The sequence below is a fragment of the Dromiciops gliroides genome, chromosome 5, assembly GCF_019393635.1.
Source record: "Dromiciops gliroides isolate mDroGli1 chromosome 5, mDroGli1.pri, whole genome shotgun sequence".
Classification (NCBI taxonomy): Eukaryota; Metazoa; Chordata; class Mammalia; order Microbiotheria; family Microbiotheriidae; genus Dromiciops; species Dromiciops gliroides.
The window spans coordinates 65,421,869-65,438,559 of NC_057865.1; the positions used below are offsets into that span (position 1 = coordinate 65,421,869).

Sequence of the window (16,691 nt, forward strand, 5' to 3'; positions counted from 1 at the left end):
TTTTTAGGTCACTTGACTTGATATATCTATACTTGGATTTCACATTGAATTATAGTCTTTTCAAATTGAACTACAGTTTTTTTTTGTGACTCAAGTCATGGCTAGCTAAGTTTAATTCTGTCCACACCCATTATCTTGCCAGGGGGAATTTGTAATTAACAAGATGTCAGTTACTTCCACTGTGTGGCCTTTTTCGCTTTGAGAGAGAGGCTCTTCTGTAAAACACCCAGTACACACAGTAATATGCAGTTCTCTTAAAATATTTTTTAGAATATGAATATATGTGTGTTTAGCATTGCTGTTTTAAGTTTGAATTTGTGAAAGAGTAACATGGATGGTAATCAGTAGTGATGAAGAATACACCTTCTGACTTGACAATAGATAAAACAAGCATATTTCAAGTTAAATATTTTAATTTGTTCCAGAAAACATTAAATTGACAGTGTTTTTTTAATTTGCTGTACTGAAAGCTATTCATTTTTTCAGTTACTACCCTTTTTTCCCCTTTTTTTAGTGAGGCAATTGGGGTTAAGTGACTTGCCCAAGGTCACACAGCTAGTAAGTGTTAAGTGTCTGAGGCCAGATTTGAACTCAGGTACTCCTGACTCCAGGGCCGGTGCTCTATCCACTGTGCCACCTAGCTGCCCCCAGTTACTACCTTTTTAATATCTTTGGAATTACAATTATATAGTTTTACATTTATTTGTTATATTTTTTTCTGTTTACTTGCTAAAGAGTTTAATATGGTTGCTTGGTAATAGAAAAAATTAATATTATAGACACCTAGGGGACTGAGTGATCTATGTCAGTGATTCTCTAAGTAGAAGGAAGTGGGCCAGAGTCCAGGCAGTGTGGTTTAGAACTATTAGTTGTTGAGTCCTTTCAAGTGTGTGTGTGTGTGTGTGTGTGTGTGTGTGTGTGTGTGTGTGTGTGTGTGTGTGTAATATAGATAGGGCTAAAGGGCCAAGACTTCTTAAACTTTTTCCACCCTCAAGCCCTTTTTGCCCAAGAAATGTTTATGTGATCCTGGCTCTATACATATATAAAAGAGGCAAACATAGCTTTTTACTGTTGCCCAGACCTCCATAAGAGGTCACAACCCACAGTTTAAGAAGCTTTGCTCTAAGCTAGTGTATACTTGGTTCTTCCACTCAAGTAATTCATAATCTTTACCACCCAAACTTTAAAAAAAAGCAAAACAAACCATTCTTTAGTGTGTGTGGAGAGAGGCTTGGTATAATTTTTGATTTATGCATAAATATTCCCTAAGCAAAAACTTCCCTGGATCCATCCTGAACCTCTGAGAGTTTGTTATTTCCATAGTAGTGACAGGTGCTCTGTAAACATACATTTTTCTTAGCTGAGGTTGTTCTAAATGGATTGTGACAAACTAATAAGATCTTTTGAAAGTTTTCTTTCCAAGCTTTGTGTGCTAATGTTTTCCCTCTGGTCACTGGGGTAAGTAAGCTACACACATTTTTGATATTCATGAAAGAGGTTTGGGTATTTACCATTCATTTGAGCCAGATGGCATATTTTAGCCTCTTTTCCTGGAAAGGGAAACATTGTTGAGCAGCTTAGCAAAACCTTATGTGACTGCTTATGAAGAGCTTGCTCCGTTTTGTGTAAATTAGCTCTGAGAAAAACTTTTCATAAAGTTTTGTGATTCTAATACGTTCTAAGATTTTTAGAAATTTGAACACACAGCTATTAACTCTTCTCTGCTTCACTCATATCTAGTAATTTAAAATTGTATGTCAAGTGACATTCCATTTTAAAAATTTATTTATTTATTTATTGGTGAGGCAGTTGGGGTTAAGTGACTTGCCCAGGGTCACACAGCTAGTAAGTGTTGTGTGTCTGAGGACAGATTTGAATTTAGGTCCTCCTGAATCCAGGGCCGGTGCTCTATCCACTGCACCACCTAGCTGCCCCGAAGTGACTTTCTAATAAAAGAATATAATAAGGTTCTGTCAAGTTTTGTCAAAACTAGAGTATAGGGCAAAAGAGAAGCCGATAGTTAATGTGTTCCAACAGTTATAAGTCAGGGCTTAGTTGACTGTTGGCTGGGAATGAGAAATAGCCTGCAAATGGAATATCAGCTTTTTAAAGGTCCTCTGATGTAAAGAAGCTCTCAAAATTCTCCCTATAATGTCAGGGCTATGTATTATACTGCACTCTCTATCTTTTGTAGTACAGGATGAGATGGAGGGCAGAGGGTAGGGAGAAGGTAGATATCAAATTAAACGAGGATTAAAAAAAAAATGGCCAGATGGTTGAGGCTTAAGTTCAGTAAGCTTTTGACTTCTCACAAAAGCAAGAAATCGCAAGCTCCTGTACTTTATGTAATGTTTTTGTTTTGTTTTGTTTTGTTTTTGGTGAGGCAATTGGGGTTAAGTGACTTGCCTAGGGTCACACAGCTAGTAAGTGTTAAGTGTCTGAGGCCAGATTTGAACTCAGGACCTCCTGACTCCAGGGCCAGTGCTCTATCCACTGCGCCATCTAGCTGCCCCTGCTCCTGTACTTTAGTGACCCCCTCCCCTTTAAAATGTTGCATGGCAACAAAAATCAAATAAGCCTCTTGAATATATCACAGAGTCATAGATTTAGAACTAGGAGTCTTCAGCCCTCTGATTTTACAAATGAGGAAAGCAAGGCCCAGAGAAGGTAATTGATGTGCCTGAGATCATTCAGGTAGGAAGTATTAGCGGTACAGCTGGATTCCAGCCCAGCTCCGCTTGTTTTGGTATTGTGTTGGCAAACATGAACAACATGAAGATTCCTATATACAAAGTAGAACAGAAGAGTGATTATATGTTCAGCTGTCATCTATATTATATAGTTTACATTTTTAAAAAAGTATATAATAAATCCAGAATATTTGTTCCAAACCTATTCTTTGCATCCCAGTTTCACTCTGACCTTGTTTTTTCTTTTGTGCATTACTTTGGCTTCAGCTTTTCTTTTTTCCTCCAGATTTATATCTTTATTCTGAATTTAAGGAACAATAAAAAGGACATTTTAATATATCCTGTAGACTTGGAAAAAGGATTATATATGGAATCATGTGTCTTTTTTTAAAAAAAGCTTGCTTTAAAAGTAAAGTATGTAATCAACATATTTCAAAGATGTCCAGTTCATCTGTTTCCTTCTGAATTGTTATTCTTGTCTATTTTAAAAAACACTCAGTGGCTATCTCCCTCTCTAACCACCCGCCCCCCCCAAATATTTTGGGCAACATTATCTGTAGTCCCCTATTCAAAGGAGACAACACAGTCAAACAGATTCTTACATTTGTCATGTCCAGAAATGTGTGCCTCATTTTGCGCCTTGAGTACATAACCCTTCTGTAAAAAGTAGGCTTCATCAAGATCGTGAACTGGACATTGTGTTAATTAGAGGTCTTAAGTCTTTCAGAGTTTTCCTTTTTTTCTTTTTCTTTTTACTATGTTGTTGGGGCAGCTAGGTGATGCAGTGGATAGAGCACTGGCCCTGGAGTCAGGAGGACCTGAATTCAAATGTGGCCTCAGACACTTGACACTAGGTGTGTGACCCTGAGCAAATCACTTAATCCCAATTGCCTCACCAAAAAAAAAAAAAAAAGACAATATTGTTACTATATAAATTGTTTTCCTGGCCCTGTTCACTTTTCTCTGCCTCAAGCCATGGTCCCCTTGCTCCACATCTAGCATTCTTTCCACCACACCAGGCTTTCTCTCTTCTCTCTAAGCTATTTTGTACATTTGGGCATAAAACTTTTTGGGAGGTGGAGGGGTGTGTACACATGTATGTGCTTGATTTTAAAATTGATCAGCTACTGTAACTTAACTAAATGTTACCATTTCCAGGTGTTGACTTCAAGGTGAAGACGATATCAGTTGATGGGAATAAAGCTAAGCTTGCAATATGGGTAAGTTTTGTGCATATTTAATGAAATCCTGTCTATGAAGCATAAATGTTTGGGCATCTAATAAAGATGTTTACAGTGTTCTAAAAGACAGATTTTGATTAGGTTTCAGATATTGTAGTAATTTGTTACCAGTTTAAAAATGTAATAAATATTTGATCTCAAAGTTATTTAGGACATTTGTGAGAACTCCAGGGAAGGATAGAGTTAGAAATAGAAAAGAAATCAAACATTTTCAACTTGCGTGTTTCAGGTATTGAAAAGCCATTCAGTATGGATTAATACTGAAGGCACTAGGTAGAAAGAAATGTAGTGGCACAGTGGATATCAAATTAGAATTTATTTTAACATTCTTTTTGTAAAGTTTGGTGATTTGCCAAGTGCCTTTCTTATTGACATATGACATTCTTCCTTGATTTGGTTTCTTTCTATTTTATTGTAGGGTATAGATATCATTCACTAGGATCCTAATTGGAACTCCTCATGCTACTGTCATAGCAAGAGGACCTAGTAATGTGGCTGCCTGGTACAAAACAGGCTGCTCTAGGTTGCTGGAAGAAGTACTCTTAAATGGTACCAGAAAATAAAAGACGTGAATCATCTTTGGTGTAGAAGATAGATTGAAGGTTATTTCCATGGTAGTCCTAGAGAGTCAAGAACCTCAGTTTTTCAGTGTTATGGAACCAACCTAGCTTCATGGGTGTCCTCCAATAGAAGATAATCAGAACTTCTGAGATTCCTTTCAGTAATACAGAATAGCTATATTGTGATACTTCTTGGCCCTTGTAAGTTGGTTCTTCCTGAGATGGCTCCTTCTCCAGAGACTTTACTTTTGTTAATCCATCACTTCTCATCTATATGCTGGTTTTTGGAAGGATTTAATGAACTTAGCAGAAGTGAGGGTAATGCCTGGATGAGTATCTGGCTTCCCCTTCCCCACCCCCAAACCCCCTTCCATTTATTTATTTATCCCTGTCCTTGGGATTGGTTGTCTTTGCTAGACAACTTCAATTGTTTTTTTCCCTTCTGAGCTCCCATATTTCAGGAACGTCTGTTTTGTTCTGTTTTTTAAATAAAAACAAACTGGAAAAGATGAGTAAGCATCTCTCCTCATTTGCAGAGGAGAAGGGTTATGAGTATAAAACATTTCATCTGTTAGCAAACTTCAGTGTGGTGATTTGTTTTACTGAACTGGTGTTGTTTTTATAAGTTATCTACCTCTGGGAAGGGAGAGGAGAGAGAGATAGTAGGAAATGTAGATTATATAAAAGCAAAGATAGTAATAACATTTTATTTAAAAAATTCATTTAATAGGCAGCAACTGGGGGCAGCTAGGTGGCTAAATGGATAAAACACTGGTCCTAGATTTAGGAGGACCTGAGTTCAAATCTAACTTCAGACACTTGACACTTACTAGCTGTGTGACCCTGGGCAAGTCACTTAACCCCAATTGCTTCACCCCCGTCCTCCCCAAATCTGAAATTTGCTAGGTCCTGAGCCAAGGTTTAGGGTAATTCCTTCCTCTGTTCCTTACATGCCGCCACCACCTTTTAAAAAAAACAAACAATTTTTTTTTCTACAAGTACAGCGTTAAAATGTCAGTGATGAAATTACAGAAGTTAAAGATGTTGATTCTAGTTATGACACTATTGGATTATAGCTACCAGAGAAATAGATAAGCTTGTTAATCTGCCATCATGGACAGAGTATACATATACTCTGTGTGTGTGTGTGTGTGTGTGTATAAAGCTGATTTAGTTAAATTTCTCCAAACCAGTGGAAACTATAACTATTGAAAAAAACTATATAGTGAAAAGGTATGGTGAATAATACATTAGAAGCTACTTTCCTGTCTTCTTTAATCAGAGATGAAAAAAAGGAAATTGTTTCTTTGATATAATTCAGAATTATGTAGAGTATAAAAATTCATTGGGATTGTAGAAAAGCTCATAAAAACCATTGTGAAATGTCCATTTTAGTTACTTAGCACTTATGTTGTATGAAACATGATCATGCAGTATGTTGAATTTCTCTTTTGCCTTAAGGAATAAATTATTTTTGACCCCAGTTTTTCCAGATGTCACCCCAGAACAATTATAAATTAATTGCCAAGTTTAAATTTTAGAACTTCTTGGTAATATACTTTGTTCCTAAACTCATTTCATTGCATCTATTCTCTATTTGCTCAGTATTAGTATCTATAGCTTCTCAAGGATGAAAGTGTTAACAGTTGTGTTCATATTATCATGTGCCCTTTGGGAAAATTAAACTCCCCAGTATGTGGTTACTAAACTCATCTTTAGGTGAGAGCAGGGGTGGAAATGGAATAGCAGAGTCTATCACAGGTCCTGCACAAATAGTCCATGTTAACATTTGGAGTGGAGATGCCCCTAAATATGTGCATCTCACAGTTGCTTATCACACATTTCTTTGGAGCTACTGCAATTGGGCTTCTCATGGAGCACAGAGCCTTCTTTGATACGGGCATGTCATGCTGGGAGGTCCTTTGCCAGTGTGTCTCCCATGTCATGCAATCGATTCCAGATTTCTTCAGAAAGATCTTGAGAGTGTATTGCTTCTTCTGACCTTCACGTGAGCACTTGCTTTATGTGAGTTCTCTGTAAAATAGTCTTTTAGGCAAAAGTATGTTTGGTATTCAAAGACATCAGTATCTGCTACCTTATCCTGCCAGGTGACCTTCAGAATCTTCCTAAGACAGTTCAGATGGAAACAGTTTGGTTTCCTGGCATAGTGCTGGTATACTCTCCTGGTTTCCTAGGCATATAACAATGAGATTAGCACAACAGCTTTGTAGACCTTCAGTTTAATATCTGATCTCCCACACTTTCCTTTGGAGCCTTCCCAAAACTGTAGCTAGCTGTAGCAATGCTGCTTCAGCCTTAACATCTATGAGTACATCCCTGGGAAGTATACTGTCAAGGTAAGTGAACTCATCCGCAGTATTTGGTATTTGTCCATTTGCCGTATTTGATGGTTCCACATTTGGATGGTGTGGTGCTAGCTGGTGGAGAACTTCTATTTTCTTTGTATTGTTAGATTAAAATTAGCACAGGTAGCAGCGAATCTATCCATATTTTGTTGCATCTCATCCTTAGAGGCTGCATTGAGTGCACAGTCATCTGCAAACAAAAAATCATGCACCAGCTCTTTCTACTTGAGCCTTGATTGCCCTTTACTTCCTTGTTGAAGGTATCTGACAACATTGCTGACAATATGCTAAAAAGTACAGGAGCAAGCACACAGCCCTGCTTCACTCCATTGGTGACTGGGAATGCTCAAGAACATTGTCCATTATCCAGCTTGTGAACATGCTGTCATGAAACTGATGTCTAGTACTGATGAACTTCTCCAGGCAACCAAATTTTGCCATAAATTTTCCACAAGCCCTCATGACTGACAGTATCAAAGGCCTTGGTTAGGACTCTGGCAAGATTCTTGCTAGTAATGACTAAGAGAGAGATACACCCTGTGATTGTCACAGGATAATCTATTTTCTTTACCTTTATAGAGATAGACAATGGAAGTAACCTTAAACTTCTGAGGGAAAGCCTTCTCTTGCCACATAACCTAGAAAGTTTCAGTCAGCTTTTGTATAAGTGGTGGACCCCCCTCACTTGTAAATCTTAGCTGGAATAGAATCAGCACGAGGTGCTTTGCCACAGGAGAGGAGCCTGATGGAATTCAGAACCCCCCTTCTTCAGTTGGAAGTTTGGCTAGAGAAGGATTGACTTCAACTTTTGTGGTATTATTATAGTCAGTGGCTTCAGCATTGATTGATGATGATCTGTTGAACACTAGGCAAAGGTTCAGCCCATCTTTTCAGGATCATGTCCATATCACTAATCAGTATGGCTCCATCAGCACTGAATAGTTGAGATGCACTATAGGCCTTTGGCCCATAAATAGCCTTTAGGGCACTATAAAGGCACTTTGGATTGTTTCTATCAGCATAAAACTGAATTTCATCTGCCTTCTTACTGAGCCAAGAAACCTGCATCTCTCAGTTTCATTTGGACTTTACTTTTGATGGAGTTAAATTCTTAAAAAATGGATAACTTGGGGCAGCTAGGTGGTGCAGTGGATAGAGCACCGGCCCTGGAGTCAGGAGTACCTGGGTTCAAATCCAGCCTCAGACACTTAACACTTACTAGCTGTGTGACCCTGGGCAAGTCACTTAACCCCAATTGCCTCACTAAAAAAAAAAAGGATAACTATCTTGCTGATAAACCCTGTGGAATTCTTGTTTTTCATTTATAAGCTTTTGAATTTCCCTTATTTTTTGTTGAACCATTCTTGATGCTTGCAAGTGTTCTGGCCCACATGAGTAATGCAGTGCTGTACACAGGCCACCTACTCCTTTTCTGCTCCTCTGTTGCCAGTCATGTGTTGGTTCAGCTTTTACTCCAAGTTAGCAACAGAACTGTTCTTCTGTTGACATTAAGGAGAGTGGTGTAACCAGGATCTTGAACAGGTGTTGAGTTCATGCTATATGAACTGAGAATATTTATCCTGGAGAATAGCAGATGGGGATAGGTGGGGCATAATAGCTATCTTCAAAGTAGATAACTTGGTCTGCTTAGCCCCAGAAGGCAGAATAGGAAGTATGGGTTGAGACTTGAGACAAATTTAGGCTTCCTAATAATTATTAGGAATTAATTAATTAATTATTATTAGCCCTAATTAAGGCTTTATAAAACTGGAATTAGCTAACTCCTTATTATTGGAGGGTCTTTAAGAAAAGATTTGACCACTTGTTGAGTTTGTTGTAAAGGGAATTATTTTTCAAATGTGGGTTGGACTAGATGGCCATTGAGATGCATTCTAAATCTGAAATTCTGTGAAGCTGCATTTGAAAAGTTCCTCTCCTGCCTTTTCTGTTTCTGAGTAAGGGCACAGGATTTCAGTAACGTTTCTGGGGTGAGTATAGAAGGAGTGGAGTAGGCTGCTTTATACTGAAGAACAAGGACAGTTTCTCTGGACGCAGCTCAGGCGTTATTGTGGCAATTTGACATAAAGGAAAGAACATTTATAGAGGTCATCTTAGGCTTATTTACTAATTTTTGCCCTGCCATTTGTTGACCTTGATTATCATTTATCCTTGTTGGGTCTTCCTACTGTTACACAGGATAAAATTCTAGTGGTTCTTGATTTCTTTTACTTTAACTCCTACCCATTCTTTCCACCCTCCTAGCATTGTAATTAGGGGGACAAATACTATGAAACTTTAATAAGATCACATACTGTTTTATAGATGGCTTTCATATATAGCTTCCAGCTTAATTTCTGACTAGTAGAAATTATGCTTTGGTATGAGAAGCATTCCTAACTATTGTAGATAAGAGTTGAAAACAAACTGAATAGAATTAGTAAAAACGAGACAGACTTTTAGCTTGTAGTCAAGTGAAAACTATTTTTTTGTATTTATAAATATACATTAATGGAGCTGGCTATCTGGTTTAATTGCCAATTATTTTTTTAGAGAAATAGTCACAGCCATCAATTTACTACAACATGTATATAAAATGTTTTTCCATCTGCTGTGCATTTGGCTACTAGATTCGTTATTCCCTTTGGCTGATATAATTTGGAAGTCTGTCCTTTAACATTCCACCCATGTGACTTTCTTGGGGGAAAGAAGGAGCAAGCAGAGAACACCAGGAGTTGAAAAGGCAAGGAAATCAGCAGAGGTGGAAGGAAGTGATTTGAGAATTTGACTCTTTCCTTTCCCCTTCTAAATGGAATTTGCTTGATTTTAAGAAGTTAAGAAAGTGTTGTAACATACATAGCTCTTGATTTCAGACTAGAAACGTGACAACTGACAACATAAGTCATAGAATTTTAGAGCTGGAAGGAGTCTGAGATATCTAGCTTCATCCCATTATCTTACAGATAAGAAAACCAAGACCCAGAAAGGTAATAGTGCACTAAGTAATAATTTTTGTAATTTACTTACTCATAAAGTAAACATGTAGTAATAATTATGCATTTACAAAGCACAAAGATAGAAATTAAAAGGATGCAATAAATGAAATAAAATATGATTCTAGAGTTAACAGGGAGACATTGGAGGTTTTTTAAGTAGGGGGTTAACATGGGTGGACTTTTGAGAAATAGCAATTTGACAGTGATACAGAGAATGGATTAGAGTTAGGAGAGACTTGTGAATGAAGCTGTAGAGGTAGCTATAAGACTAGGTAACTAATTAAATATATGGAAATAGGGGAGCATGTAGAATTACATCACTCGAAAAGTATGAATCTGGTTGACTGTGCAAAGGATGATCGAGTCATCACTAGAAATAAGGAAGGTCAGAAGGGTGATTTAGAGAGAAATATAAGGTAATAAAATTTAGATTGCAGCCAAGCTAGCCAAAACTTCTCATCTGATTACTTTGTCCCACCAAAAATGAAAAGGAGAGAGGCTGGGTTCTTTCTTGGTCATTCACTGCCTGTGGGTGGTACTTGCTGCAGCTGTAAAGGGATGGAGGTGAAGGGGACACAGAATTTCACCCATGTAGCTGCTAATGCAAGTGCTGTTGTGGTTAGGTTATAACTGATCTGGCGGGCCTATGCCTGGAGAGGTTGTACAGCAGAGGGAAGGGGCTGTGGAGGGAATATTGGGTAGAGTGAGGATGAGGTGGTTTAGAGTCAAGCCCTGTGATTGGTATCTGCCCACCTTCTGGTTATCCATTGGAGTGAAGATGTCAGGTGACCATGCCCCTACCTACTTCAAACACCGAGCTAAGCAATTGCCTTATTAATAACTGTGTCTTGGTCAGTCATGAACTAGTTTGAACAGAAAGAGTTGCCATATATTGTATATACTTAAATAATCCAGTGCCTTGGAGACTATTCCTTATGTATACAACCCAACCGTATCTTTTCATTCTGTGTAGTTCTTGTCCATAACTGTTATTTTGATAATAACAATGGCTGTTTTTTAGGTAGTGCCTTAAGATTTGCAGAAAGTGTTTTATGTCGCATTTTACACATAAGATAGATGCTTGAGCTTCAGGGGAATGCAGTTACTTGCCCCATGGTCACACAGCTAGTGAATGGCAGAGTCAGAATTTCAACTTTGATTTCTCCAGACTCCAAGTCTAGCACTCTTCCCACTCATCATGCTTCCTCTGCAGTATTTTCCCCAGATAGATGTACTAATTTAATGACATAATCTAGCCAACTATCTGTCCTAGTCCAGTAGAATTTTTAAAAATCCATTTTATTTTCCCTGTATCAATTATAAGGTCAGTCTTTAGAGTCAGTATCCCTTTGGTGCCAGTATCCCTGTGCAGTAGAGCTTGTCGTAGGAACATGTAAACAGTGCCAGATAGGCCAACTGAACTGTTGTGTTCGAATCTTCATGACCTCATTTTGGGGGTTTTCTTGACAAAGATACAGCAGTAGTTTTCCATCTCCTTTTCGAGCTCATTTTGCAGGTGAAGAACTCAGGCTATAACCAGGGTTAAATGACTTGCCCAAGACCACACACCTAGTAAGTGTGAGGTTGGATTCAAACTCATGAAGATGAGTCTTCCTGATTTTAAGCCCAGTGCTCTATCCACTGTGCCAGCTGCCCTTGTGTTGTAGGTAGTGTATTTTTTATGTGGAGCATTTATGCTGCAGTTCCTTGAGGACAATTGCTGGTTCTAATATTGTCTTTTGTTTTACTTTGACAGTTCTGTATATTAATTTAGTGAATTTTTAAGGTAATCTTGAATTCCATAAGCAAATTAAGAGAGCATGGAATCAAAGTTTATCTGTCAGATTTATGGGCAGAGGAATAATTTAGGACCAAAGAAGATATAGAGAGTAAAACAAAATGTAAAATAGATCATTTTGATTATATAAAATTTAAAAAGTTTTTGCACAAACAAAACTAATGTAACCAAGATTACAAGGGAAGCAGAAAACAGGGAAAGAATTTTTGAAACAAATATCTGATAAAGACCTCATTTCTCAATTATATAGAGAACTGAGTCAAATTTATAAAAATTCTCCAATTGATAAATGGTCAAAGCATACAAACAGGCAGTTTTCAGATAAAGAAATCAAAGCTATCTATAATCCTATGGAAAAATGCTCTAGATCACTATTGATCAGAGAAATGCAAATTAAAGCAACTCTTATCACACTTATCTTATAACACTTATCAGAGTGGCAAATATAACAAAAATGGAAAATATTGGATGTTGGAAAAGCTGGGATGCTAATCCACTGTTGGTGGAGTTGTGAAAAGATCCATTCTGGAACTGTGTCCAAAGGGCTATAGAATTGTGCATACCCTTTGATCTAACAATATTATACTGCTAGGTTTATATCCCAGAGATATACCCAAAAAGAGAAAAAGACCTATTTGCAGCTCTTTTTGTGGTGGCTAAGACTTGTAAATCAAAGGAATGCCCATCAATTGGGGAATGGCCAAAGAAGCTTTGGTATATGCAGGTGATGGATATTATTGTGCTCTAAGAAATGACAGGCAGGATGATTTCAGAAAGAATTGTATGAACTGATGTATAGTGAAGTGAGCAGAGAACCAAGAGAAGATTGAGCACAGTGACCGTAATATTGTTTGAAGAGCTGTGAATGGCTTAACTATTCTCAGCAATACAGTGATCCAAGACAATCCCTAAGGACAAATGATGAAACATACTTTCCACCTCCAAAGAAAGAACTGATATTGATGGAACATAGACTAAAGCATGCTATTTTTCACTTTCTTTCATTTTTTCTTTTCAAGTTTTCTTGTACAAAATGACTAATATGGTAATGTTTTATATAATCATACATGTATAATTCATATCTGGTTGCTTACTGTGTCAGGCGGGGGAAGAGGAGGGATAAAAATTGGAACTCAGAACTATAAATAAAAATGTTTATTACTTACCAATAAAAAGATAATCTTGAATTCAATACTGGCATCATAAGACTTGTAAAGTGGGTGTTTGTGATATAGATATGAAATTTCCTACTAGTAGCTCCTTCAACCTGAAAATTAATTTATTCCCTTCCATAATTAGAATATTCAGAACATCAGTGATTCCATTAGAGAAACATCCTTGATAGCATTGGTTTGGTGATTTTTGCCAAATTAACTCAACTATATATTCATTTAAAATTTTTAACTGAAATTAAGAATTAATAATTCTCAACTGAATTATTATAATTATTAACAAAGGGGAATTTCTGATTGAGAACTTTGTAGATTTCTTTTTTGGGCTGGGGAAGGAGGTGGATGGGGCACTTGGACCTGTCATTTCTTTGATTTAGGAAACTCTCTACTAATGCAGAGCCTCATGTAATCTGCAGCAGTGCCTGGAAGCTCTGCTAGTGTGACTGAGAGGAACCTTGTTGGTTCCATATGGCAGAAAGGAAGGTAGTACCCTGTGCATTTACTAGCTTTGTCACCTTTGGCAGTTTATTTAATCTAGCTGGTACCAGGTTTCTCATCTCTAAAGTGAAGGTGTTGGACTAAGTAATATTGAAGGTCTTAAGCTCCTGTTATGTATCCCATACCCTGCTAGACAGGAGATAGAAACACAAAAACGAACATCCCTATCCTCAGTGTACTATTTTCCTTGCTTCCCCAAGGGGAAAGTCAGGCAGCTGATGCCTCCATAGTACAGGCTTGAAGGTGTTTGAGAAACAAATAGTGAAAGAAGCTTTCACTTACTTTGCCTCCCAGCCAACCCAACCCACTACTCACTGCCAGCTGATGTATAGGGCTGCTCCTGTTACCCAGAGAGAGTGAAAGGGAAACCTAGTTTGGTTCATGTTAGAGGATAGAGTGATATTTAATATGTTCTCCTCTCATCCCACTAGTATTCTGATTTAATTCATTAATTCTATTTCCATAGTAAGAAACCACACATAACTTGTGCTAATTAAACTAACACAGCAAGGAAATTCCTACTTTAAAGCAACTTGCAGGATAAAAAAAAAACACATTAAAGTTAAGATAAGATGGGCGGCAACTAGGTGGCACAGTGGATAAAGCACCAGCCCTGGATTCAGGAAGACCTGAGTTCAAATCCGGCCTCAGACACTTGACACTTACTGGCTGTGTGTGTGACCCTGGGCAAGTCACTTAACCCCCCCAAAAAGGTTAAGGTAAAATGGAATAATGTACCTATTTGTGAAAGAGAAATTTTGATCTCTCAAACAAGTGAAAGAAATTATTTGGGGACAATGTAGAAGATTTTTTGTTCAGGATTTTTATACAAACAAAAAAGCAAAATTTATAAATTAGCACATTGGGGAAGGTGTGATACATATGTTAGAAAAACTTGACCTTTATGTGTACAAGGAACTAATTCAATGCAAGTTTAACATCCACTCCCAGCTGGTAAATGATCAAGAGGCAATTCATTTATTCATTCACTCACTCACTCATTCATTTATCTATCTGTTTATTGATTTATCAATTTATTTTTCTTTCTTTCTTTCTTTCTTTCTTTCTTTCTTTCCTTCTTTCTTTCTTTCTTTCTTTCTTTCTTTCTTTCTTTCTTTCTTTCTTTCTTTCTTTCTTTCTTTCTTTCTTTCTTTCTTTCTTTCTTTCTTTCTTTCTTTCTTCTTTCTTTCTTTCTTGTGAGGCAATTGGGGTTAAGTGACTTGCCCAGGGTCACACAGCTAGTAAGTGTCAAGTGTCTGAGGCTGGATTTGAACTCAGGCACTCCTGAATCCAGGGCTGGTGCTTTAACCACTGCGCCATCTAGCTGCCCCTGCAATTTATTTTTTAAAAAGGGTGAGGGAGATTACAAATACTCACTTGTTTCAACCTCTCTTTAAAAAAAAAAAAAAGGCAAGCATCTTAAAGCCATCGTGAGGTTCCAGTGGAAACAGTGCTGGCTCTATACTCAGAGGATCTTGGTTCAAATCTTACTTTTAATACTTTTTATCTTTGTTACCTGGTTGAAGTTATTTCACCTCCCTGAGCCTTGGTTTTCTCTCCTGTAAAATGAGAGGATTGGGTGAGATGACCTTTCAAGTCCCTTCCAGCTCTACGTGTATGGCCAAAATTAGTAAAAATAATAAAATTCTATCCTTCTGTCCTTGAGGTGAAAAAGGAATGCTTATACATTCCTTGGTTAATAGTTATATATTACACTTAGTGGAATCCTTTTGAAGATCAGTCTGGTAGAATACTATCCCCCAAAATCCTACCCCTTGGACTCAATAATTTTGCCATTGGGATTATTGTAGAATTATGGAAAAGAGGAAAGTCTCTAAAAAAATATTTAATGTACAGTTGCTTATAATAGTGAAAAATTATAAAAAGCCTAAATATCTAAGTTTAGGAATGGCTAAAAAAACCTATAATATATCAATATAATGGAATATGATATAATTAAGTGAAAAAAATAGAAGCATAAAAGAAATATGGAAATACAAAATATTCCAAAGGAAAAAGATAATCATGTAAGTAGAAAGGAAGGGTATGCAGGGATAAATGATATTTTTATGTTTAGGTTTATATTAAAAATATAAATAGTTTTAAATGTATATTTAGTCAGCTTTGTTTAATGTTCATATTTTACAAACTATTGCATGACATCCTTGTAATTCCTTCTAAATGAAGTAAGCGTTTCATAATAAAATTTTGAAAGAAAAATGGTATAAAATATTTATTCCTTTTCTCCAGAGAGATGTGTTAATATTGGTTCATTTCGTGTTTAATGAAAATTTTTATATTAGTGTTACTATGGGAGATGATGCTTTGGTGCTATATTGAAGAGAACAGTGTTATTTTGACTTTCTACCACTTAATTTAATGGATTTGGAAAATACACTGTTTTACATGGTACTGTGGGAAAAGTACTAATTACAGAGACAAAGTACCTGGATTCAGATCTCAGCTCTAATGCTTACTACCTGTGTGACCCGGGGCAAGTCACTTAACCTCATTGGCTCTCGATTTTCTCATCTGCAAAATAAATGGGTTGAGCCCAGATGGTTTGGAAGGTGCCTTCCAGCTTTAAACTATAATATAAGCCTGTGAGTCATGAGATAGGCTTATATTTAATTTAAAAAAAATTTTTTTTGCTTATATTTAATTTTGATTTGTTCTTTCTAGGATACAGCAGGTCAGGAGCGCTTTAGGACACTGACACCTAGCTATTACAGAGGTGCACAAGGTGTTATATTAGGTAAGCATTTTGTTTCACTATGCTATATAAGACTCTGGGTGTATGGATTTTTGTTGGAATTAAGTGTTTTTAGAAAATTCTTATTTTATTAAGCCTTGTATTTAAAAGTCTTCAGTGCCACATATTTAATTTTGAAGCATCCATGCTAATTTACTTATTTGGTGAGTGCAGCACATTAATGAAGACAGTATTGCAGGGTCAATGTAAATATTAGACTGGCTATCTTTAGGTAGATAGAAACTCTGAGTTTGGGCCAGTGGTTGCTCATTCTATGCCTTTGGTCACAACGTTGATGAGCAGAACGAAATATATAGCTCAGCGCAAACTATTTCCCACTAGTAGAAAAACAACTCAAAGCATTTGAAGCTATCGATCCTTGTGTAGGGGGGCAGCACATGCTTTTTATTGACAGCAGTGGTTTCCCAATAGGCTTCATGTTGTAGTAATCCACTTCCAGCTGTTTTGTTCACCATTTACCCCAATTACCCATGATTTCTCTTTACCCCTCTTCACCTCAAACATTCCAGACTCCTAAATCATAATGACCTAGGAAGAATAACATACACTAAAAGACCTAGGAGTTTGGAAGAGGAAAAAGGTGAGGCCCATGGATGAAAC

General features: G+C 37.1%; 1 protein-coding gene across 2 annotated transcripts in view; it reads left to right on the forward strand.

Annotated features, from left to right (window-relative positions):
- The window catches only part of RAB18 (RAB18, member RAS oncogene family), a 43,952-nt gene that overhangs the window by 23,820 nt on the left and 3,441 nt on the right, over positions 1–16,691 (forward strand). For both annotated transcript variants that reach the window (XM_043967162.1, XM_043967161.1), the window contains exons 3-4: positions 3,849–3,910; positions 16,001–16,073. In XM_043967162.1, the coding sequence (XP_043823097.1) occupies positions 3,849–3,910; positions 16,001–16,073 (135 nt within the window). The remainder of the gene's footprint in view (positions 1–3,848; positions 3,911–16,000; positions 16,074–16,691) is intronic.